At 41.7% G+C, this 18133-nt stretch overlaps 1 protein-coding gene across 4 annotated transcripts; it reads left to right on the plus strand.

Moving 5' to 3' along the window:
- Positions 1 to 5774: 5774 nt before the first annotated feature.
- On the plus strand, positions 5775 to 17392 carry thrap3b (thyroid hormone receptor associated protein 3b). Of its 4 annotated transcripts, XM_027031195.3 has the most exons (12): positions 5779 to 6112; positions 8529 to 8681; positions 9955 to 10746; positions 11254 to 11387; positions 11571 to 11850; positions 11933 to 12108; positions 12351 to 12462; positions 12602 to 12677; positions 13870 to 14030; positions 14218 to 14518; positions 15138 to 15284; positions 15590 to 17392. In XM_027031195.3, exons 2-12 carry the CDS (start codon positions 8554 to 8556, stop codon positions 15842 to 15844), a joined length of 2562 nt encoding a protein of 853 aa, XP_026886996.2. In that variant the 5' UTR covers positions 5779 to 6112; positions 8529 to 8553; the 3' UTR covers positions 15845 to 17392. The 4 variants fall into 4 exon arrangements, with proteins under 4 accessions (XP_026886997.2, XP_081568932.1, XP_026886996.2 ...); XM_027031196.3 differs by lacking the exon at positions 15590 to 17392 and adding an exon at positions 14731 to 14861 and having other exon boundaries at positions 5775 to 6112; positions 11254 to 11850; positions 15138 to 15276; XM_027031194.3 differs by having other exon boundaries at positions 5780 to 6112; positions 11254 to 11850.
- The last annotated feature ends 741 nt before the right edge of the window (positions 17393 to 18133 follow it).

Raw genomic sequence — 18133 nt, forward strand, 5'->3', positions numbered from 1 at the left:
GCCCTCAGTGCTGTATAAGATGTGTATGCTCCGCCCTCAGTGCCGTATAAGATGTGTATGCTCCGCCCTCAGTGCCGTATAAGATGTGTATGCTCCGCCCTCAGTGCCGTATAAGATGTGTGAGCCCTGTACTCAGTGCTGTATAAGATGTGTATGCTCCGCCCTCAGTGCTGTATAAGATGTGTATGCTCCGCCCTCAGTGCCGTATAAGATGTGTATGCTCCGCCCTCAGTGCCGTATAAGATGTGTATGCTCCGCCCTCAGTGCCGTATAAGATGTGTGAGCCCTGTACTCAGTGCTGCACAAGTTGTGTGAGAACATGTGGATTGAGAAAAGAACCGGAAAAGTTGCCAAAGTCAAAAGAAGAAACTTAGAAGAATTTACCACTTTTTATTATCTGGGAAAAACAGCTATAAACATTAATTGTGAACTCAGACATTTGTATGCAAGGTGATAATATAGACTGAATAATACGAAATGTAAACAAAGGTATGTAACACCTAAAGTTTCACAGTACGGTGACTCTTACTTAGAAACAATGTTGAATGTAGAAAAACAACAAAATCAAATAAATACCCCCATAATTCCTCATAGCTCAAGAGAGCACAGATTACTCTACAGACCATAATATCTTGGCCTTCACTGACATTGACTACAATGCGAACCAGATGACCAATATGCAGCTCATGTTCACATTTCCCCACAGATCCTCTGAGAGCCAAAGGTCACAGGTCAACAGAAATGGGATTTGGAAGATACCACTGGCCCTCAACTTTGATCCGTGAAAGCCATGAAGGCCCACTGAAGGTAGCAGGAGAGGAAGCCCACAGGACTCTTCATTTTGGGATGTTGGCTACACATCTGAACTGCCCTCTGTGACTGTGTACATGTTCATGTCTATGTAGCATAACTGCCCCTGTGGGTTATAGACTGATATATGCTGAATCGGGTTGTCTGAACCTAAAGCTCAGATGATGCTTCTGGATGTATCATCTCCATGGCCTGTCAAGACCTACCCATTTTGTTGTTTGAGCTCACATACTTGGATTTATTAGGTCTCCCTGTCCTACAGACCTGACACTTCCCTCCAGATTCCACTGAACCTGCTCCACCCTGACATTGTATTCATCAGCCTGTGCACTGGAAGACACAAATGGGATTCAAATATGGTCATAATACTTTGCATTGAACTCTTTTGCATAGGTTCTTGCAAACCACCTTGTGTATTTTTTTTTTCAGCCAGCATGAAAGGTCATCCGTCCACAACAGAAAAAGCCAAATATTTTTGCTTATATTCCATCAAGCCACTGGCCTGTTTCACTAAGTCCTTTCTGATTTCCTGAATGCAAAAAAAGCTCTCGTAGAAGAAAATAGTCAAGGACAAGCTCAGTCAAGCTCATTCCAAATTAGTAGAAAGGGAAAATAACACATGGAGGATATTGAGAGGTTGTGATAGCTGCAGTCACTAATTTGTACAACAGTGTTTTGTCTTTTTCTTTCCCTACGTGCCATGGTTTTGACTTACACACCTTGTTTGCATGCCAGTTTTTAGACCGGCTATACCTGTCTTTATTGTTCCTGGACATCAAGCACATCTTGTTCAGGAACATTTCTTTGAACAGGGTCTCTTGGGTGCTTGGAATATTCAGTTACTCTGGTATAAGAAGTTTCCAGTCACACACGCTATGTGCACAATATACGCTAACAGCACGATATACAGAGGCAACCATTTTATAAAGGAATTCCAGGTCTCAACCACTGTAAATTTACTCATATAGTTCACTATCAAATACTTACAAAGTGCACACAGGCTCAGGCCTTGTTAGCGCAGTGCCAGATACAAGGTCTTACAACAAAGCGGAGTCCACCGAGAGCCCGTTTGTCACGTGCAGGGTGTGGCCTGTTTCAGTAAATGCTTTTCTCAAGTTCACTTGTAAACACACAGCACTGCTGCCTATGATGCACTGCAGTTTGCACTGATGTAAAGAGCACCCTGCTAATAGCAGCATTTAAATCCCCCTTTTCGGTGAGAATTCTGCTGCTTGCCACCCAAAACCATGCAGATGACATATAAATGTTGTCAAATATGACTGTATTACAATTACACTTAGCAATGATTTTTATGCACACTACATAAAGCCTTCTGAATCCTATTAGCCAGTGTTCCTTCTTTAGCCTGTTCTTGGTTGATATAACCATAATAAACACTCTTCCTTTAAAACGTTTTTTACTGCTTTAAGCAGCCAATCCCATTCATTCTTTTCCCAAACAGGAAGTGATTTGTAGTTGCAACAGAGCATCTTGGGGCTTTCATTTTCATTTTCTCCCACATACTACGTGACAGCAGAGGTAAGGTGACAGATTTTGTTTATTAATCATGTGTAATCGATATAAATCATGACCTTTTTGCCCACAGCATATAGAAATCCAATATCTATATGCTGTTAAGATAATGTCTTTATGCAGAATCTCAGGATAAATATTTATGTAGCCGCAACCTAAATATGAATTGCAACGTAGTGAAGACGCCTAGATTTCGTACCTTGATACGTAGTAAATGTGTTTTTGTCTTTCTTTTTTTTGCTTTCTCTGAGGAGTCAGTAACATCATTTTCATTTTTTACTTAGCGGTGAACACTGGCAATACAAATCTGTATTACTGAATGATGAACATTTATAATACAGAAGAAAGACTGAAAGTATCAGTATCAAATGAGCATCAAATGAGACTCAGTTACATTTTCTGCTCTGAGCCCCCAGAGCTCATACAAACCAGGCTATATACGGCACACGCCTGGTGCGGTACTGAAGCATGAAACAGAGCAGTGGTTCAGATGTGGAAGCACTCAGTAGATAACCACACAGATCCAGCAGCATACACCCAAGGCAAGGAGAGACGTGGCACACTTCCATTTAGCTCCACCTTCACTCTGAACATGCTCTGATCGTTTGGAAACAGCAGATTGCTTGTGTGCCAACAGCAGGAGGACAGAATTGCTTTAGATACACGAGAGAGGTTGCAATTGCACAAGAAACTGACCGTTGCTAGCAGCCTCTGAAGAGAGGTTTAAAATGGCTGCCCTGGTGCAAAAGGGAAATGAAATTTCATTTGCTCACATTTTCTTGAAGCACGATGGGCATGTGACGGTCAGTTAACTGTTTAGTTTCCATCCTTTTTTTAACAAGCCACGTAGGTTTTCTCTTATTTATAATAGTATATTTACATTAATTTCTATTGTCATTGGTAGAACTGCACTGATAAAAAAACAGCAATTAAATGTTTATAGTAGACTTCTTAGATTTAACTTTGTACACATCAAAAGTACAGTACATTTGCATGTTCTGCTATGTTTTATCTCAGTGGCATCAAAGAAATTCATATAATGTGACAGAAATCTATGGCATTAAACATAGGTGTAGTAAATGGTCAGCCATTCCAAATCTCAATGTCTTAAAAGCACAAAATTGTCACATACTGTGTAATCTTGAAGCAGCAAGATCCTTTCAGCTATACATTCATCCCAGCTAACTCTCTTTGCATTTTAACCGCCAGTAGTGACTGCTGCAGCTGTTGGGAATATACAGACTCCACAAGTGTGAGATAACAGGGGAGAGCTATGTAACACTAATGCATCTGCCTGGGATTTGTCTTTCACTAATTATAGCACAGGCACAGAGGCACTCTGAGACAAGTCTTCAGGGTCCAGCCAACATCAGAAAGATGAGAGTTCATACTGGCATTACATAAAACCAAAGCAGGCAATTCACTTCCATTTCAATACCTTTCCGTTTATTTCAGTTCAACTAAAGTGCTATTCTCACTGCAATTTGGTTTGGTTGACCAAAACAGTGGAATCCTAAAGAAAGTGGTTAACAGGGCAACCCATAGCAACAGTACACTATTTGTAGCATCTGATACACAGGACAACAGACTTACAAGCAGGCAAGTTTGACAGTCAAAGAGATAAATGAATGATGGTGGTGGCAATGGAGATGAAAAGGGAGTGTGTGTGTTTTTTAGGCAGCATCTTCTAGGTGTGTGTCATGTTTTATTAAAATACAGGAGTCTAATTGTGGGTATTGATCCCAGCTGTTTACCAGTTGTGTTAGCATGATTAAAGGTGTCCTTTACGTGGTTTAGAGTGTGGGTAGTATTTGCCCAAGTCTTAATCATCAACTGAATCAGGGCTTCCCATGTTTATTTTTCAGTTCTGCTTTGGTATCATTTCAGATAAGAGTTTCACCACAAAGGTTTGGAAATAACATGCAATCGTCTGGATTTTGGACTGAAAACAAATCTGTCTTTACTCTGAGAAACGCCAGGTTGCATGTGACGTGGCCCTTATATTGTTAGCTTGCAAATTCTACACTACAAACCTTAACATGGTACATGTCTGATCATACTGTAGTTCATGAAATAGTAGTTTTGACATCAACTATTTAAGATCATTTGCATTTTGATTGCGTATATTACCTGATCTAAACTTAATGTCTGTCGTTAACCGTCATTCCTACTGTAGTCATCTCCAAAAGGCATGGTGAAACAAAAACGGGCCCATTTAACATGATGGACCAGACCCCAGCCTCACTATAATGCAATAGTCAGGGCCGAGGGTCACAAAAGAGCTCAACACGGCGCTATACACGACACCTTTCTAGGCGAAGCCTAAATTGGACCAGTTGGGTTTGCTGCGGTAAGGTTACAGCAGCGCAAGGCCGCGCGTACGAACGTTGAGCGCAGGTTCCCTTCCCGCAGACGACGGCCACGGTTTCAGGAATGTCTGCAACAGGTGTTCAAAATGGAGCCTGCGTATCGGTTTAGCTGCCCCGGGCGTGTTGGCCGACTGAACGGCGGAACATATAAAAGTCTGTCTTCTCTCAAGAGCGCACTAGAACAAAGGAAGGACCGTTTACATACTGCTCACGCTATTCTGGATTACAGTGCGGGTGTAGTTCCATTCACAGAACCCGCTTTGCTAAAACGCTAACCGGCTGTGAAAAGCTATTTTCTCCAACGAATAGTGAAACCACGATAATCAGAAATACACTGCTTGTACGAGTTTCACTAAACTAGGAGACCTGCTGGTCGCATGCAGCGTATGTGAAGTGGCACAAGTGCTTGGGGGGATTCAGAGTGGAGGTGTTGGAGCTAGGTATCTGGTTTACTGTTCATCATTTGCCACACGTTTTGGAATCTGACAAAAATCTGACGTAAATAGTATTTCATAAATGTAGCTACCATGATCACTTGATGCGGCTTCTGAACAGGTGTTATTTATCTAGCTAACGTACTTATTGACATTGTCCCAAGATTTTAAACAAGTTTAGCAATACAAATTTAGTTGGGTAACCGAAACTAGCATGTATAGTTTGAAGTTGTTTGTTATTGCACTTATCGTCGTCTGAGAGAGCTTGTACGTGTTTTGCACTTCGAGGCATCAGCACTGATCACTGCATTTCAACAGTATTCTCTAACCTACTATACTGGCTAGGACACATTATATGAGTAAATGACAAAGCATTTTGTAAGTCACTCTGGATAGGAGCGTCTGCTAAATATTTAAAATGAAAACGTAAATACACAGGTGGTAAGAAATATTTTAATATGGAAGATGTTAATTTTTTTTTTAATGTTCTTAGACTTTTACCCTGGATCTGTCAACATCCTTCTTTCTATTTCTCTATTTAAAACTGAAATTCGTTACTAAAAATGCAAACGAATTTATTCAATCAAAATTTCCCTGGTGTGCTTTTAACAGGAAGGTGTGCGCGCGCGCTAGCTCAGAGCTGGCAAGAACCAGGAAGGAAATTTGACCTCCTGCTTCTGCGTTTTTTGGGGCAAGCAAATGGTCAGGCTGCATAATGCACATATGGCTGTTGCACGATTAATCGATGGGTTGTTTTTCTTTGATTCGGCAGTAACTGAGATGTGTTTTGAGAAAGCTAATTGAACAAGGTGTTTTGCTTTGAAGAATATCAGACTCCGCTAATCCGCTTCGACGTCGAGCGCAAAATATAGCCGAGCCTAGTTAGCGCGCGTGCTAGCTAACCAATTAATCACACTCCCCTCGTGCCCCCGCGCTGAGGGGGTCTTCGCGCGACTTTACAGTGAGGTATGTATTTCTAACAGTATAAATCGCACTTGAATGTTTCGTGTAAGGGACGCACTAGGTGGGTTTGTTCTTGTCTCACGTTTGTTATAACATGCTTCAGTGTTATATTTATCTCGTTAATAGCTGTTCGAGTCGAAGGTATGACTGGAAAAAAAAAGCTATTAGCTAGCTACTGTTAGCTAAGCTAACCTAGCTGCGGTGGAATATGCATAATTAACCAGCTAACCGTAACAATAGCTAACGTTAGCTAGCAAACATTACCGTCGGTAACCATGACAAGACGTATCTAGCTAGTTGGCTAACGCTAGCTCGAAACGTGTATTTGTTAGCTAGCTAGCCACCCTACCGTAGGTAGTTCGCTGGCTAGAGGGATAACTAGCTAGCTAGGTAAGAAGCTATTGAATCTTAGCTCACTATGTCTGCTCTAATATAGCTAACTACCTAGGATACTTTTATTAGCTAGCTAACCTAGCTATCATTTCAAGTAATAAAATGTGCTCTTAAGTTTTATTGTATTTTTCCCAGTAAATATAGCTGTATTACAATTGCAGCAGTTACAAGAGGTCGGTAGATTTTACGTGATAGAAATCTCAAGTTAGCTAATATGGTTAACATCTAGAGCATCTGTTAACTAAATGTCTGCAGTAGCAGCAGAATGGTGCTCATGAATTAGTCACATTTTTTCGCATTTCTGTTCAGCCAGGCTGCACCAAGCACAGCCCACATCCGGTTTCAGATGTAGAAACAGCAGTGAGGGGTAAACTGATGGTGGGGCCTACGCTACTTAAGATTTATGGATAGCTAAGTTAGTTAATGCCAAATGTTTTGTATAGACCAAGTATTTTTGGGGTTGTTTCCTAAGGGGATTTTGCACCTGCATTTGAGATGCATAGCTAGCTTATTCATTGTTTCGGATACGAACTTTAACAGTCAGTAGGGAACTCTTGATTAACAAGACAGTCTAAAGATTGTTCAATATAAAAATAATTATCTCGTGAACGGTTTCTATAAATGTTGCTTTATTTTTTTCTTATTTTTCTATTATTTGTACTATTTTATCAAATCTCATATTTTCAAAATCATTCACGTCAGTTTCTGTCTCCAAAAAGCAATCTGAAATGCACGTCAGTGTGTGAGCACACATAGCTCGGTCAGTGACTTCTTTTGTAGCAGAGCCTTCAAGTAGACCAAAACTTGGAAGAAATATGCCTATAGATTTATTGTAATGCTTCTAGGAATGCTGGTGGTAATTCTGCACAAATGTAAGGACAAAAAGTGTCCTGAGTGATGTTCTCTGATATATTACAGGTCTTTCATTCTATCCGTTTGACTTCTGTTATGGTAAGGGAAAAAAGGGTGTTGAGCTGATGGGAATAGCGTAATGATTAACTGCAGAAGATGAAAGTTCAGTTGTCCTGGTGTTCACTGATTTCAGTGTGTGTATTATTGACAAAGCTTTGAGTCAATGTTTAAGAAATAAAAAGGAAACAAAATAAGACAAACAACTTGCAGTATAAATATTAGCCATACCTTTGGTGTAACTTTGTGGCTGCAGTTATTCAAGTTTTTTTTTTTTTGCAGGCGTGGCTATACTGCAACATCCAGTAAACCAGTAACTCTCCCTGTATGTTAACTTTTAGTGAGAATTTAAGAAAGTCTGTCTAAAACTTAAGTTTGATAATGTTGTTGTAAATATTAACTGGAAATATATTGGAAGTGCACAGCAACATTAATTTTGAAGGGAACTTTCTCTTGGCCTCTAGAGTAGCTATTATTTTTAGTTGTCTTATATTTAGTTTTTATATCATTGCAAATAAGTCAGAAGATTGCAGTTATCGTAACACAAAATTAAACCATATAACCTAACATTTGAGACGCCTCTGTCTGCAGTATTGCAGCATGTAGTCTTGCCTGTGAGAAACTACATATGATGGGGACTATATATATTCTATCACTACATTACTCTTCTACTTCTAATAATACTACTGTTTGCTACTCATGAGTATATTAAAAATTAAAGTTGATCCTAGCTAATATATCCTGTTGCCAGTGGAATTCAGTGTTGAGTAAAGTGGGATTAAAGATTGGAGAAAAATGCTTGCTCCGCATGATTTAGAAAAAGTCTGTCCCTGCTCTCTAATGTTCCCATATGTCAACTTGGTGAGCATGCTGTGAAGCTGCAGCTGTATTATGACACACTTTCCTCTAACGTTTGTGAAGTCCTGAGTAGCTGGACCAGGTGTTTGTGTTTCTAGCTTTAGCAACTAAACAAATGAATAAATGGAAACATAATGAATAACAAAAACCCTCTACACCACTCAGGTCTTGGTGTAGAGGTATTTTACCAGTAGTTGGGAAAGTGTGACTGTTCTTCTCAAATAATTTTTTTAAACTCTTTATTTTCTTCTCCTCTCAGGTTTTGCCAAGACGTGATTACAGAGATGTCCAAGGCACTGAATTCTCCTTCTCACTCACAGTCCAGATCGAGGTCCCGGTCTCGGTCCCGGTCTTACACGCGATCTCGGTCCAGCAGCCGTTCTCGCTCGAGGTCCCGAAAGCATCGTTACAGGTAACCTGCATGCTGCCCACTGACGAGACTGCTTTAGAGCTCTGCCAGCAGACGCTACTCAAGTTACTGCAGTAAGACACGGATGTATAAACCTGTGATTCTGAAAGGCTAGAGTTCTGAAGATTTTAATGTTTGTACTCTGTGAGGTTTCGATATATATTGCATGTAGAGGCTGTGTATGACACAGGATGTCAATACTAAGAATAAGCATGGGTTATCTTGGTGGTGTCACACCTTTTATATTGTTATTGTTAACCTTCTTGTTACATTTGTTAGGTGCAAGAGGTTAGGTGTTTGTATAGTTATTTTTATTTTACTGCAGCATCAGCAGTTACTGCAGTTTATGAACATTGTCAGCCTGTTGTTGCATTTGTATCCTCCTCTGTTTGTGTGTTTGGAATACATCTATGCAGTATTAGGTTTTTGTACATTGGGCCCCTTAAGTTATTTTTTATCATTTTGTCAGCTGCTTATATTTTTCCAGTTAGTGGTTAGTTTTTAAAACAGGAATCTGAATCTTGGGCAAAGGCCGGTCATAAGGAGTTTGATCCTGCACTTGGCAGCTTTGGCACCTTTGATGAGCAGACATTATGCCACTGATGGCACAAATTTAAACTCAGATAAATCAGTTGTTTAAAGTCTCGTGAATCTTTTCTCCATTCTCCTCCTCTTGTCTGTATACTTCCTCTTTTTTATTCTGCCTTTGTCTACTATGTGAAGCTAACGTCATTTAGCATTTCAGCTCGGTCATGTTTGACAACCTTTTCCCAGTTCACTTACTGTTGTATTACTGAGGGCATGTCTGTTCTGCTTTTGAAGAGGTGTTGTGTTTTATGCTCGGTAAACTGCTTGCTTTCTGACTGTGTTCCAATGAAAAAACAGCTGTGGTAAGTACCGGCAAATGTTCATGGTATTTGTGTGTGTTTGTGCTTAGTAATTGTAATTCTTGGAAAAGTTATATTTCACTTTTTGAAGCAACTTCAGAACTTGTGGAACAGTGGTTTACAACTATAGCAGTGGTTATATCAGTAAGAGGATGCCAAGACTGCTTAAAATGCATTTAGTTTGTTGCTTCGTTTAGTAGAATGGAAATATGATGGGACATTGAGTTTACATGGACAGACCGTTTAGTTGTACAGTGCATCAAAGTTGTAAAAGCATCACTTTACCATCCTATATAAGTCCATCTTGCTACTTATTTTTCATGAAACTTACTGAGAAATTTCCCCCTCTAACTTCATTTTTACCTTTGTGCTCTCACTTTGTTCCATAGCTCTAGATCTCGCTCCCGTTCACATAGTCGGGACAGGAACTACCCCTCAAGAGATTTTCAGAGTAATCGTGGATATAATCGTGGTTTTCGTGGCTATCGGCGACCCTACTACTACAACCGTGGTAGAGGTCGTGGGTATTTTCCCCGCGGCTACCACAGAGGTGGAGGAGGAGGTGGTGGTGGTGGTGGTACTGGCAACTACGGCTACCGCTCCAACAACTGGCATGGTGGCCACCGTGACCAGCAACAACCTTATGAGCACCATGCTCACAGCCCTAAGAGGGGGCGCTCTCGCTCTCGAAGCCCTCGCAAGCGTTCCGGAAGTCGCAGCCGCTCTCGTTATTCTGAAAGATCGTCTTCCCGTTCCCGCCATTCCAGCTCCTCTTCACGTTCCTCGTCGCCTCGCCGTCGCAATTCGAGCTCTGGAAAACCCCACTCAAAAGATTCAAAGAGTAAAGCTTCACCAGGAGAGGGAAAAGAGACTACTAGTAAAGAGCGGGAATCCAAGCCTTCCGAAACTGCTCCTGAGGATACTTCAAGCAAATGGGAGAATTTGAGTGACTATGGCACCAGTCCAAATCAGTCTGGCCAAGGGCCAGCAGCATCAGGGACTCAGCCTGAGGTCAAGGTGTCCCTCTCTGGAGCTACGGGTAATGGTGCCTCTGTTTGGAGAAGCAGTGACCCTGACACCAAGAGCTCACCAAAGCCAGGAACAACAACTGGCTTTGGTTTCTTCTCAAAGGAAGACATGAAGGCGGGAGACAAAACGGCCATCTCCACTGCATTTAAAAAGTATGTCATGTTCTATGATTGAGGCCTATTACTCTTTTCTTTTTTCTTTCTTTTTTTTTATCCCTCTCCTATTTCTCTCTCACGGTACTTAATTTATAATCATTCTTTCAAATGTGTTTAGTGTGTGCACAGCAACAAAGCTCCTTGGAAGAATAGAGGGTAAAATGGAACTCAACTCATTTCAAAACGCAAATAAATTCCAAATCTTGCTGGCTGTTGCCGTGTGCACTGAGGTTGTTTGCAATCCCATAATTTAGGAGGTAAAGCTTAGATGATGTAAGTATTTCCCAAAATGAGTCCTGGTCAGTCATGTCTGCTGTGGTGCAGTTTTGAGTGCTCTGTTTTGCTTGTGATGAAACTACTATTTACTACAAAAATAAAAATAGAGCAGCTTTGTTGTCAGTTGCATTATGGTATGATGCGATTGTTCATGTTTAGTAATGAAGTGTAATATTTATAACTCCTGTAAAACCATGTAAAAGAACCACTTTTGTTCATTTACCTCAGGTTTTTGGCGGAGAAGAAAAAGCCAACATCTGACTGGGATAACGGTCAGAATCAAGATCTGGGTTCTGGCGATGCTGAAAAGGAGAAGAGCAGCAGAAAGCAGAGGGGCGTTTTTGATATGGATCCAGTTTATGGTGAGTCAAAGTCTGAAAAGGGTCTCCCTTTCCTGGGTGAGGATGAAGATTACTCCAAGGCCTTGAAAGAGAGAAAGACCGAGGAGGAATCCAAGTATAAAATAAAAGGGACTATATCTGCCCGGGATTTATTTGAGGAACGTTTTGGGAAATGGGACGATGACTCCTTTGTGTCCAACAAAGATTTGGTGCAGCGGGAAGAAGTGGATGAAGACGAACATGTGATTGAGGAGCTTTACCGAAGCCGCAAGCAAGCTGCTCGGAAAGAAGAGAAGGCCTCCAAGAAGAAAGAGAAGAAGAAAAACCGGATCAGTCCATCATCTCCATCATCCCCCAGAACCTCAGAGAGGGCCAAGCCACTCTTCCCTGCAGCAAGGGAGGTGTCACCTCCAGCCAGACCCTCTAAGAAGAGAGACCCCGAATTCAATTTTAGTGTGGAAACATTCACTGATGATGCTGAGAGGTAAATGAAATTTACTAGCATTCTTTTCAATAACACCTTTACCTGAAGTAATTGAAATAGCCAGGTTTGTTCTTTCTCCTAGCTCGTCTGGTGCACTGGCCAAAGAGAGGCGTTTGTCTCAGGATTTAGTGCACCCTCTCAAAAAAGACCACGAGGAGTTTCGCTCCATTTTCCAACACATTCAGGCTGCTCAGCTGCGTCGTAGCCCTTCAGAGCTGTTTGCTCAACACATAGTCACAATTGTGCATCACATCAAAGGTAACTGCGGCTTCCAATCATGGCTAATTGGCTTTCCAAGACTTTTGTTTTCTTGGTTATTGCGTTGTGCCACACTTGGTGCGTGGGAGTTCGTCGGGGTTCAAAGTTTGGACCCATCTATTTTCAGGTTTGAATGCAATACAGCTGGACGTGTGTGTGTGTGTGTGTTGCATCAGTTGTTTAACTACTTGTTTACTTGTTCGTTTATTTATTTTTCCCCCTCATTTCTCCATGGTTTGTAGCTCAGCACTTTCGCTCATCTGGGATGTCACTGAATGAACGATTCGGCATGTACCAAAGAAAAGCAGCACAGATGGAATTGATGAAGCAGAGAAAGAGCCCTGAGATCCACAGGTAAGTGTGTTCACACTCTGGATGTGGGTTGGTATTTAACTTCTTGTAGCAGTAACCTCATACTAAAAACATTTTACTGGTGGGTTTATTCATTCCCCCCCCCCCTTTTTTTTTTTGTGTCTCTCTTGTCTCTGTGTAGGAGAATTGATGTGTCTCCCAGTGCTTTTAAGAAGCACTCTCGACTGTTTGAGGATGTGGAAGAGAGCGAATACAAGGTGACACAAGCGTTTTCAAATCTGAAAATTCCAGCCCAAGTGTGTGCCGGCTGAAACAGCAATGTGCTTTTCCCCCCCATTTAAAGGAGGTGCATAATTCTAATACACAAGAACTCGAGTACCTCTTGTATTACTGAGCATTACGCCCTCCCCCTCCAGCTTTTGAAATATGATTAATCGGTGGGTACATACATACCCACTCAAAAGGCTAATCAAAATGGAAGTGACTAGTGATCCTGTTATCCAAGCCTTTCAATGGACCCCTAAGCAAATGCCATAGTAAGTATTTCTCCTTGAAAATGCATTTTGATCAAGCGAGACTGTACTAATCACCATGGGGAAAGCATGGGGCATGTTGCTTTCCCATGAGATCTGTGCGGTTTTTCCTGTCATGTAGTCTCACTTTTTTTTTCCCTTTTTTTTTTCCTTTTTTTTTTCCTTTTTTTTTTTTTTAAGTAGAACTTGCAGCACATTTTCAGCCCGTGACAGCACTGTCCAGTCCTGTAATCAGTATAGCACTGTATATCTTCCTTTGGTTGTCCTCCCACTCATTTTCTGCTAATTGATGATAAGGAAGACCATCTAGAGACAGTATTATTGGGGGGGGAACCATTGTGTATAGTTTAGAGCAGGGTTGCTCAAACCTGTTTCTGGAGATCAGCCCTAACCTAAAAAGTGTAACCCAGTTAATTGGGGTTTTCATGAACTTCAGAATGTTAGAGACAGTTACTTTAGCTAAGGGTTGGGCTGGAACTCCGTAAGAGGACAGTTCTCTTAAGCACTCCTAAAATGGTGGATTTAAATTGTCATTACTCTGAGTCACCAGTAGATGGAGAACTTCATTTGAATTTCAGTGAAGGGTGGTCTACAACTTTTCTTGTTCCATTTTTTTCTGTGTTGCTTACAGCCAAAACATGAAGTGATTTGGTTTTCTATACACGGTTTCACAAACCTAATGCTATAAATAGTCCCATTCTTCCAAAAAACCTTTAGTCTATAACTGCGTGTAAATTTTGTTTGGGAAAAATGGTCCTTTTATTATGATCATGAATTCAAATGCTCAATGCAGGGTTTCATTAAAAATCATTCTAAGATTTAATCAGATTTTGCTCCATGCTATTTAAAAATTGGCTCACAGTTTGAGTACAGAATTGATGTGTTAATTGTGAAGTACATTGCTGTGTTTCCACAGGATTATGGTAAAAAATATGAAGGAGACTCGATGGACCTGCGTTTGGATATTGAGCGCCGAAAAAAATACCCCAAACGGGAGGGGGGAAAAGGCTCCGGTGGGTCCCGCACCCCCAGCCGCGACCTGTCCCCCGACAAGCCCTCCAAACACAAGAAGTCCAAGTAAGTCCTGCAGATGGTTGGGACATGCACTATCTAGTTAAATAGTCTTGAATGATAAATATTTGCATAATGTTAAGAAATTGCATAATTCTGCCTTATTTGTTCCACCTGTATACACCTATGATGCTGTCACTACACAAATGTCCTCTGCCACTGATCACGCCATCATTCTGTCCTTCACCTCAAGGAAAAGCAAGAAGAAGCGTGAGCGGTCTCCTTCCTCCTCTTCCTCCTCCTCCTCTCCCTCCCCGCAGCCGTACCGGCAGAGGGAGTACCACGGGGAGGAGGGCGAGCATGTGGAGAAAGGGGGCTTTGATAAGTCCCGCCTGGGGCCCAGAGAGTACCCGGGGTCTATGGAGCGCGGTCACCGTGACTACGAGGGTGCTCACCTAGAGCGGGGCTACGAGAGAGGAAGAGGAGGGTATGAGCGTGGTGGATACGACCGGGGCGGATACGACCGAGGACGTGGCGGATATGACAGGGGATTTGTAAGTGCACTCTCGATTCTGATTTAACAACGCGGCTCAAGCCGAACCTACCGGCGTTAATAAAGAACGTATGGTCTGGAACGTTTTGCTTGACGAGAATTGTTTTGTTCGCTGCTAATAAGGAACGAATACTAGCAGGTGCCAGTAAATTAGATAATGCCTACACTGACTGATCCTTGTTTCTTGATTGCTTGCTACGTTTGCGTGCTCAGGTGAGGAATTCCATTAACGGAGCACTGTTGCATGATGTCTTCTGTGGAGTTTATCTATCACATTGTGCGTGTGCAGCTCCTGTTCTCTGCATATGTAGTACATCTGAGATTGCTTTCTAACTGTACTCCTGGTGAGCTTCTGCACTATACACTTTCTCCTTTTTTTAAAAATTTGATTAAGCCAAAAAGGATAACTAACTAAGACATAATTAACTAATGTTAGTGGTCCTGAGGCTCACCAGGACTGAAGCAGGAGATATCAGTCTTAGATTAGGATGAGTGACTCAAAAGGGAAATTAACCTGTTCAAATACAAGTACATCTCCAGAGTGTGTTATGACTGTTATGAAAATTAGCTCAACATTTGGAAATAAGATTGTGTAAGTAAAGGGAAATTCTGATTTGCAGCCTAGAATGAGAGGCAGAGGATGGAACAGGGGAAATTACCCTGGCAACAGTAACAATGGTAACCCTTCAAACATGGGTGGGCCTATACGACCACAGGATGAGGAGTGGGATCCTGAGTATACCCCTAAGAGCAGGAAATACTACCAGGTAACCATCAGGTTTTCTGGGGAATGTAGGTGTTAGTTTTTACAATCTGGCTTACTTTTAAACAAAAGTACTGCATGACAGTCAGTTGTATGAATAGCTTTCATCTTGTGTAGTGTCCTAAGATGCATCATTCTAACATTTTGGGTTGGTTTTCTGGACATAATTGAAGCTTAGCCCTGCGTTTAGAAAATCAACCCTTTTGTTTCTGTGCTGAGAAGAAAGTAAATCTGGAAATGTTAATCAGTTCTACTTTGTCTGTCTGTGTGTATCTCTGTCTCTCCCTCCCTCCCTCCCCCTTTTTCTAGCATGATGACCGTGACCGGGAAGGGGAGATGAAGTGGGCTGATGGGCGTGGCCGGGGGCGTGGCCTGTACCCTCGGGGGCGTGGTTCCTTTACTGTGCGCAGGGCGAGCGGCAGCGGCGGCGCTGGCGGCAGCCCCAAGTGGACCCACGACATGTTCCAGGGCACCACGGAGGAGGGAGAGCTGCCCGACGACGGTTCCGAGCTCGCTCACAAAGACGAGGACAAGGCAGCAGACAGCACAGCTTCCAAGCCCTAGACAGACGTTTCCCAAACCCAGTCCTCTCGTGTTCACAGTCCATGTTTTCACTCTGTCCCAGCTCCCTGAGCAGCTCTACCATTGTTCCCAGCATTCTGTGTTCTTCACTGCTTGTTTTGAGCATACTAGGAGTAACTGGGATAGGGCAAATGTGGACTGTTTGGCAGTCCCCGAGGACTGGATTGGGAAACCCTGGTAGAAAAGACCCTCTCTTCCTTCAGTTCTGGTTTGGTCTTTTTCCACACCCCCTCCTCCCTCCCTTTTCTTCTTTCTCTTTAGTGGCTACTGCAGTTGTGATCCATCTACCACAAACACCAGTGTCTCGGTCTGTTGGAATATGCAGTAGCCTTGTTCTTTTGAGCCACTGTAAGTTGCTGTAAGCAGTAACTGCTATTTTGTTGATTTTGTTTTTTCGAATGTGTTGTGACTTTGATTTAATATCCAAAGTTCATTTGTGTGGGTTTTGATTTTTCATTTGGCAACAGTAGAAAATAACGTTCTAGCCAGCCCTCTTCTGTTTTTGACTGGAAGAATCTTTAATTTCTGCTCTCTGCACGCACGAGACTTCGCACTTGTGCCTTAGAGCCGGGAACTGTAGTTAAGTGTAACTTTTTATTATTAATGGTAGTAGCGTTTTGCGTTTTTGATTTAACGTTTCCCAAACTAGCTTTACCTACCCCTTTTCCCATTTGCTACATGAAAAGATGAATCCATGTAGTGCCGGTGGTTGTTGGATTTGTTGTGTACAGAGATATGGGCTCTTGGATCTGAAGTAAAGCTGTGCTGTATAAAATTCAGACTGTATTTACTCTGTGTCTAATCTGTAGACTATGGCCTATAGCACCTTTTTATCTCTGCACTAACCCACTGTGTACCAGACACATTTTCAACAGGAGGTAAGTAATAAACTGTCAAGAGTATGTTAAACTTCATGTTTCATATGTGCTTTCAGACCCAAAATAATTAGTTTTTTTTTTTTTTTTTTGATTAAAGGTGAATTGTAATACATGTCTGACCTTTGTGTAACTTTGTTTTTGCATTTAGCCTGTTTAACTTGTACTTTTGTGCCACAGTAACATGGTTTTGATTTTAAGTGTGGATGGATAAATGGCTAAAACTAAGGAGAGATTGATGCATCATCTTACTGTGGCCTCTGTATGCAAAGTAACATGCAACAGATCAGTGCGATTACCATATTTTAGATGAACAGCAAAAACAGCATTTTAGCTACACAAATTTTTAGAATCCCAGTACCACAAGTCTTTTTTTTTTTTCTTTTTTTTTTAATTTTATTAACTGATTTTGTCCTAATGGCATCAGAGTGCTGTAATACCTTGTGAATCTAAAATGCACCCCCTGCAATTGAAACAACCTCAGTGCTGTTTGTAGACTGTCCTGGTGTCATCCTCAGTACTTTATTATTATTTTTTTTTGTGCTTGCTTCATTTGTAATTACTATGAAACTGTTTTGTTACATTTATACTATTCTGGCAGTGCTTTGATTTTTGTCTGTGTTTCTGTTTCAATAAAACCCTTGGTTTATTTACAGAGACGTGTTCTTCGCTGATTGAGGTTGGGAGCCGTATCAGCGGCGTTTCACCAGAGGCTGTGCTGCTGCAGCTGTGAGCCATTACATCAAATAACATGGGAAGGGGTCAACTGCAATAGCTTTGCTCAACACAAACTGATAGTTGCACTTGTGCATAGCAGCGCGACAGCTGAGCAAACGCTACGGTGCTTTATGCTGACACAATTATAGGGCTAATAACTCACTGGCATTTCAACATGATTGCCACTGCCATGAAGCAGTGGTGAATGTGTCCTTGTTTTTCTAATGCTCATAAAAATTCAGGGAAGGGTACAGTTGCTGTGAATAGCAGTCAGGACATACGGTTGATGAGAAATAAGTAAATGTTAATGGCTATCAGCATGTAATGGTTTACTGTTGATCCATACATCACACATAAATGGGCCTTTTGGCTGCGCAGCACATGGACAAAGCCCACATAATCGTTCGCAGTCAGCACCTTGAAACTGTATAATAAGTTCTTTGATCATATCTCTTATCACTGTCTTCCAGTTAGACAGCCATATGCAGGGGAGTTCACCTGTGCTGCATTTCAGTGCCCATACTTGCATACTACTCACCTGCCAAACTGGGCAAAAAGTACAGTTAAAACTAAACATAAGTGTAGTCTGGACCCTTTCAGAGTCACTGCATTGGAGAGTGTGGTAACACTCAGTGACATGTAGGCTCCTGACAGCCTTGGACACCACTTTGTCACTGCG

The sequence above is a fragment of the Electrophorus electricus genome, chromosome 4, assembly GCF_041902795.1.
Source record: "Electrophorus electricus isolate QZ-2024a chromosome 4, ASM4190279v1, whole genome shotgun sequence".
Taxonomy (NCBI): Eukaryota; Metazoa; Chordata; class Actinopteri; order Gymnotiformes; family Gymnotidae; genus Electrophorus; species Electrophorus electricus.

Bases quoted from the DNA above. Each gene is read 5' to 3' on its own strand.
- thrap3b (XM_027031194.3), top strand. From the start codon at position 8,554: ATGTCCAAGGCACTGAATTCTCCTTCTCACTCACAGTCCAGATCGAGG. The intron at 11,851-11,932 runs GTAAATGAAATT...TCTTTCTCCTAG, and splicing joins TTCACTGATGATGCTGAGAG to CTCGTCTGGTGCACTGGCCA. The intron at 12,463-12,601 runs GTAAGTGTGTTC...GTCTCTGTGTAG, and splicing joins AAGAGCCCTGAGATCCACAG to GAGAATTGATGTGTCTCCCA.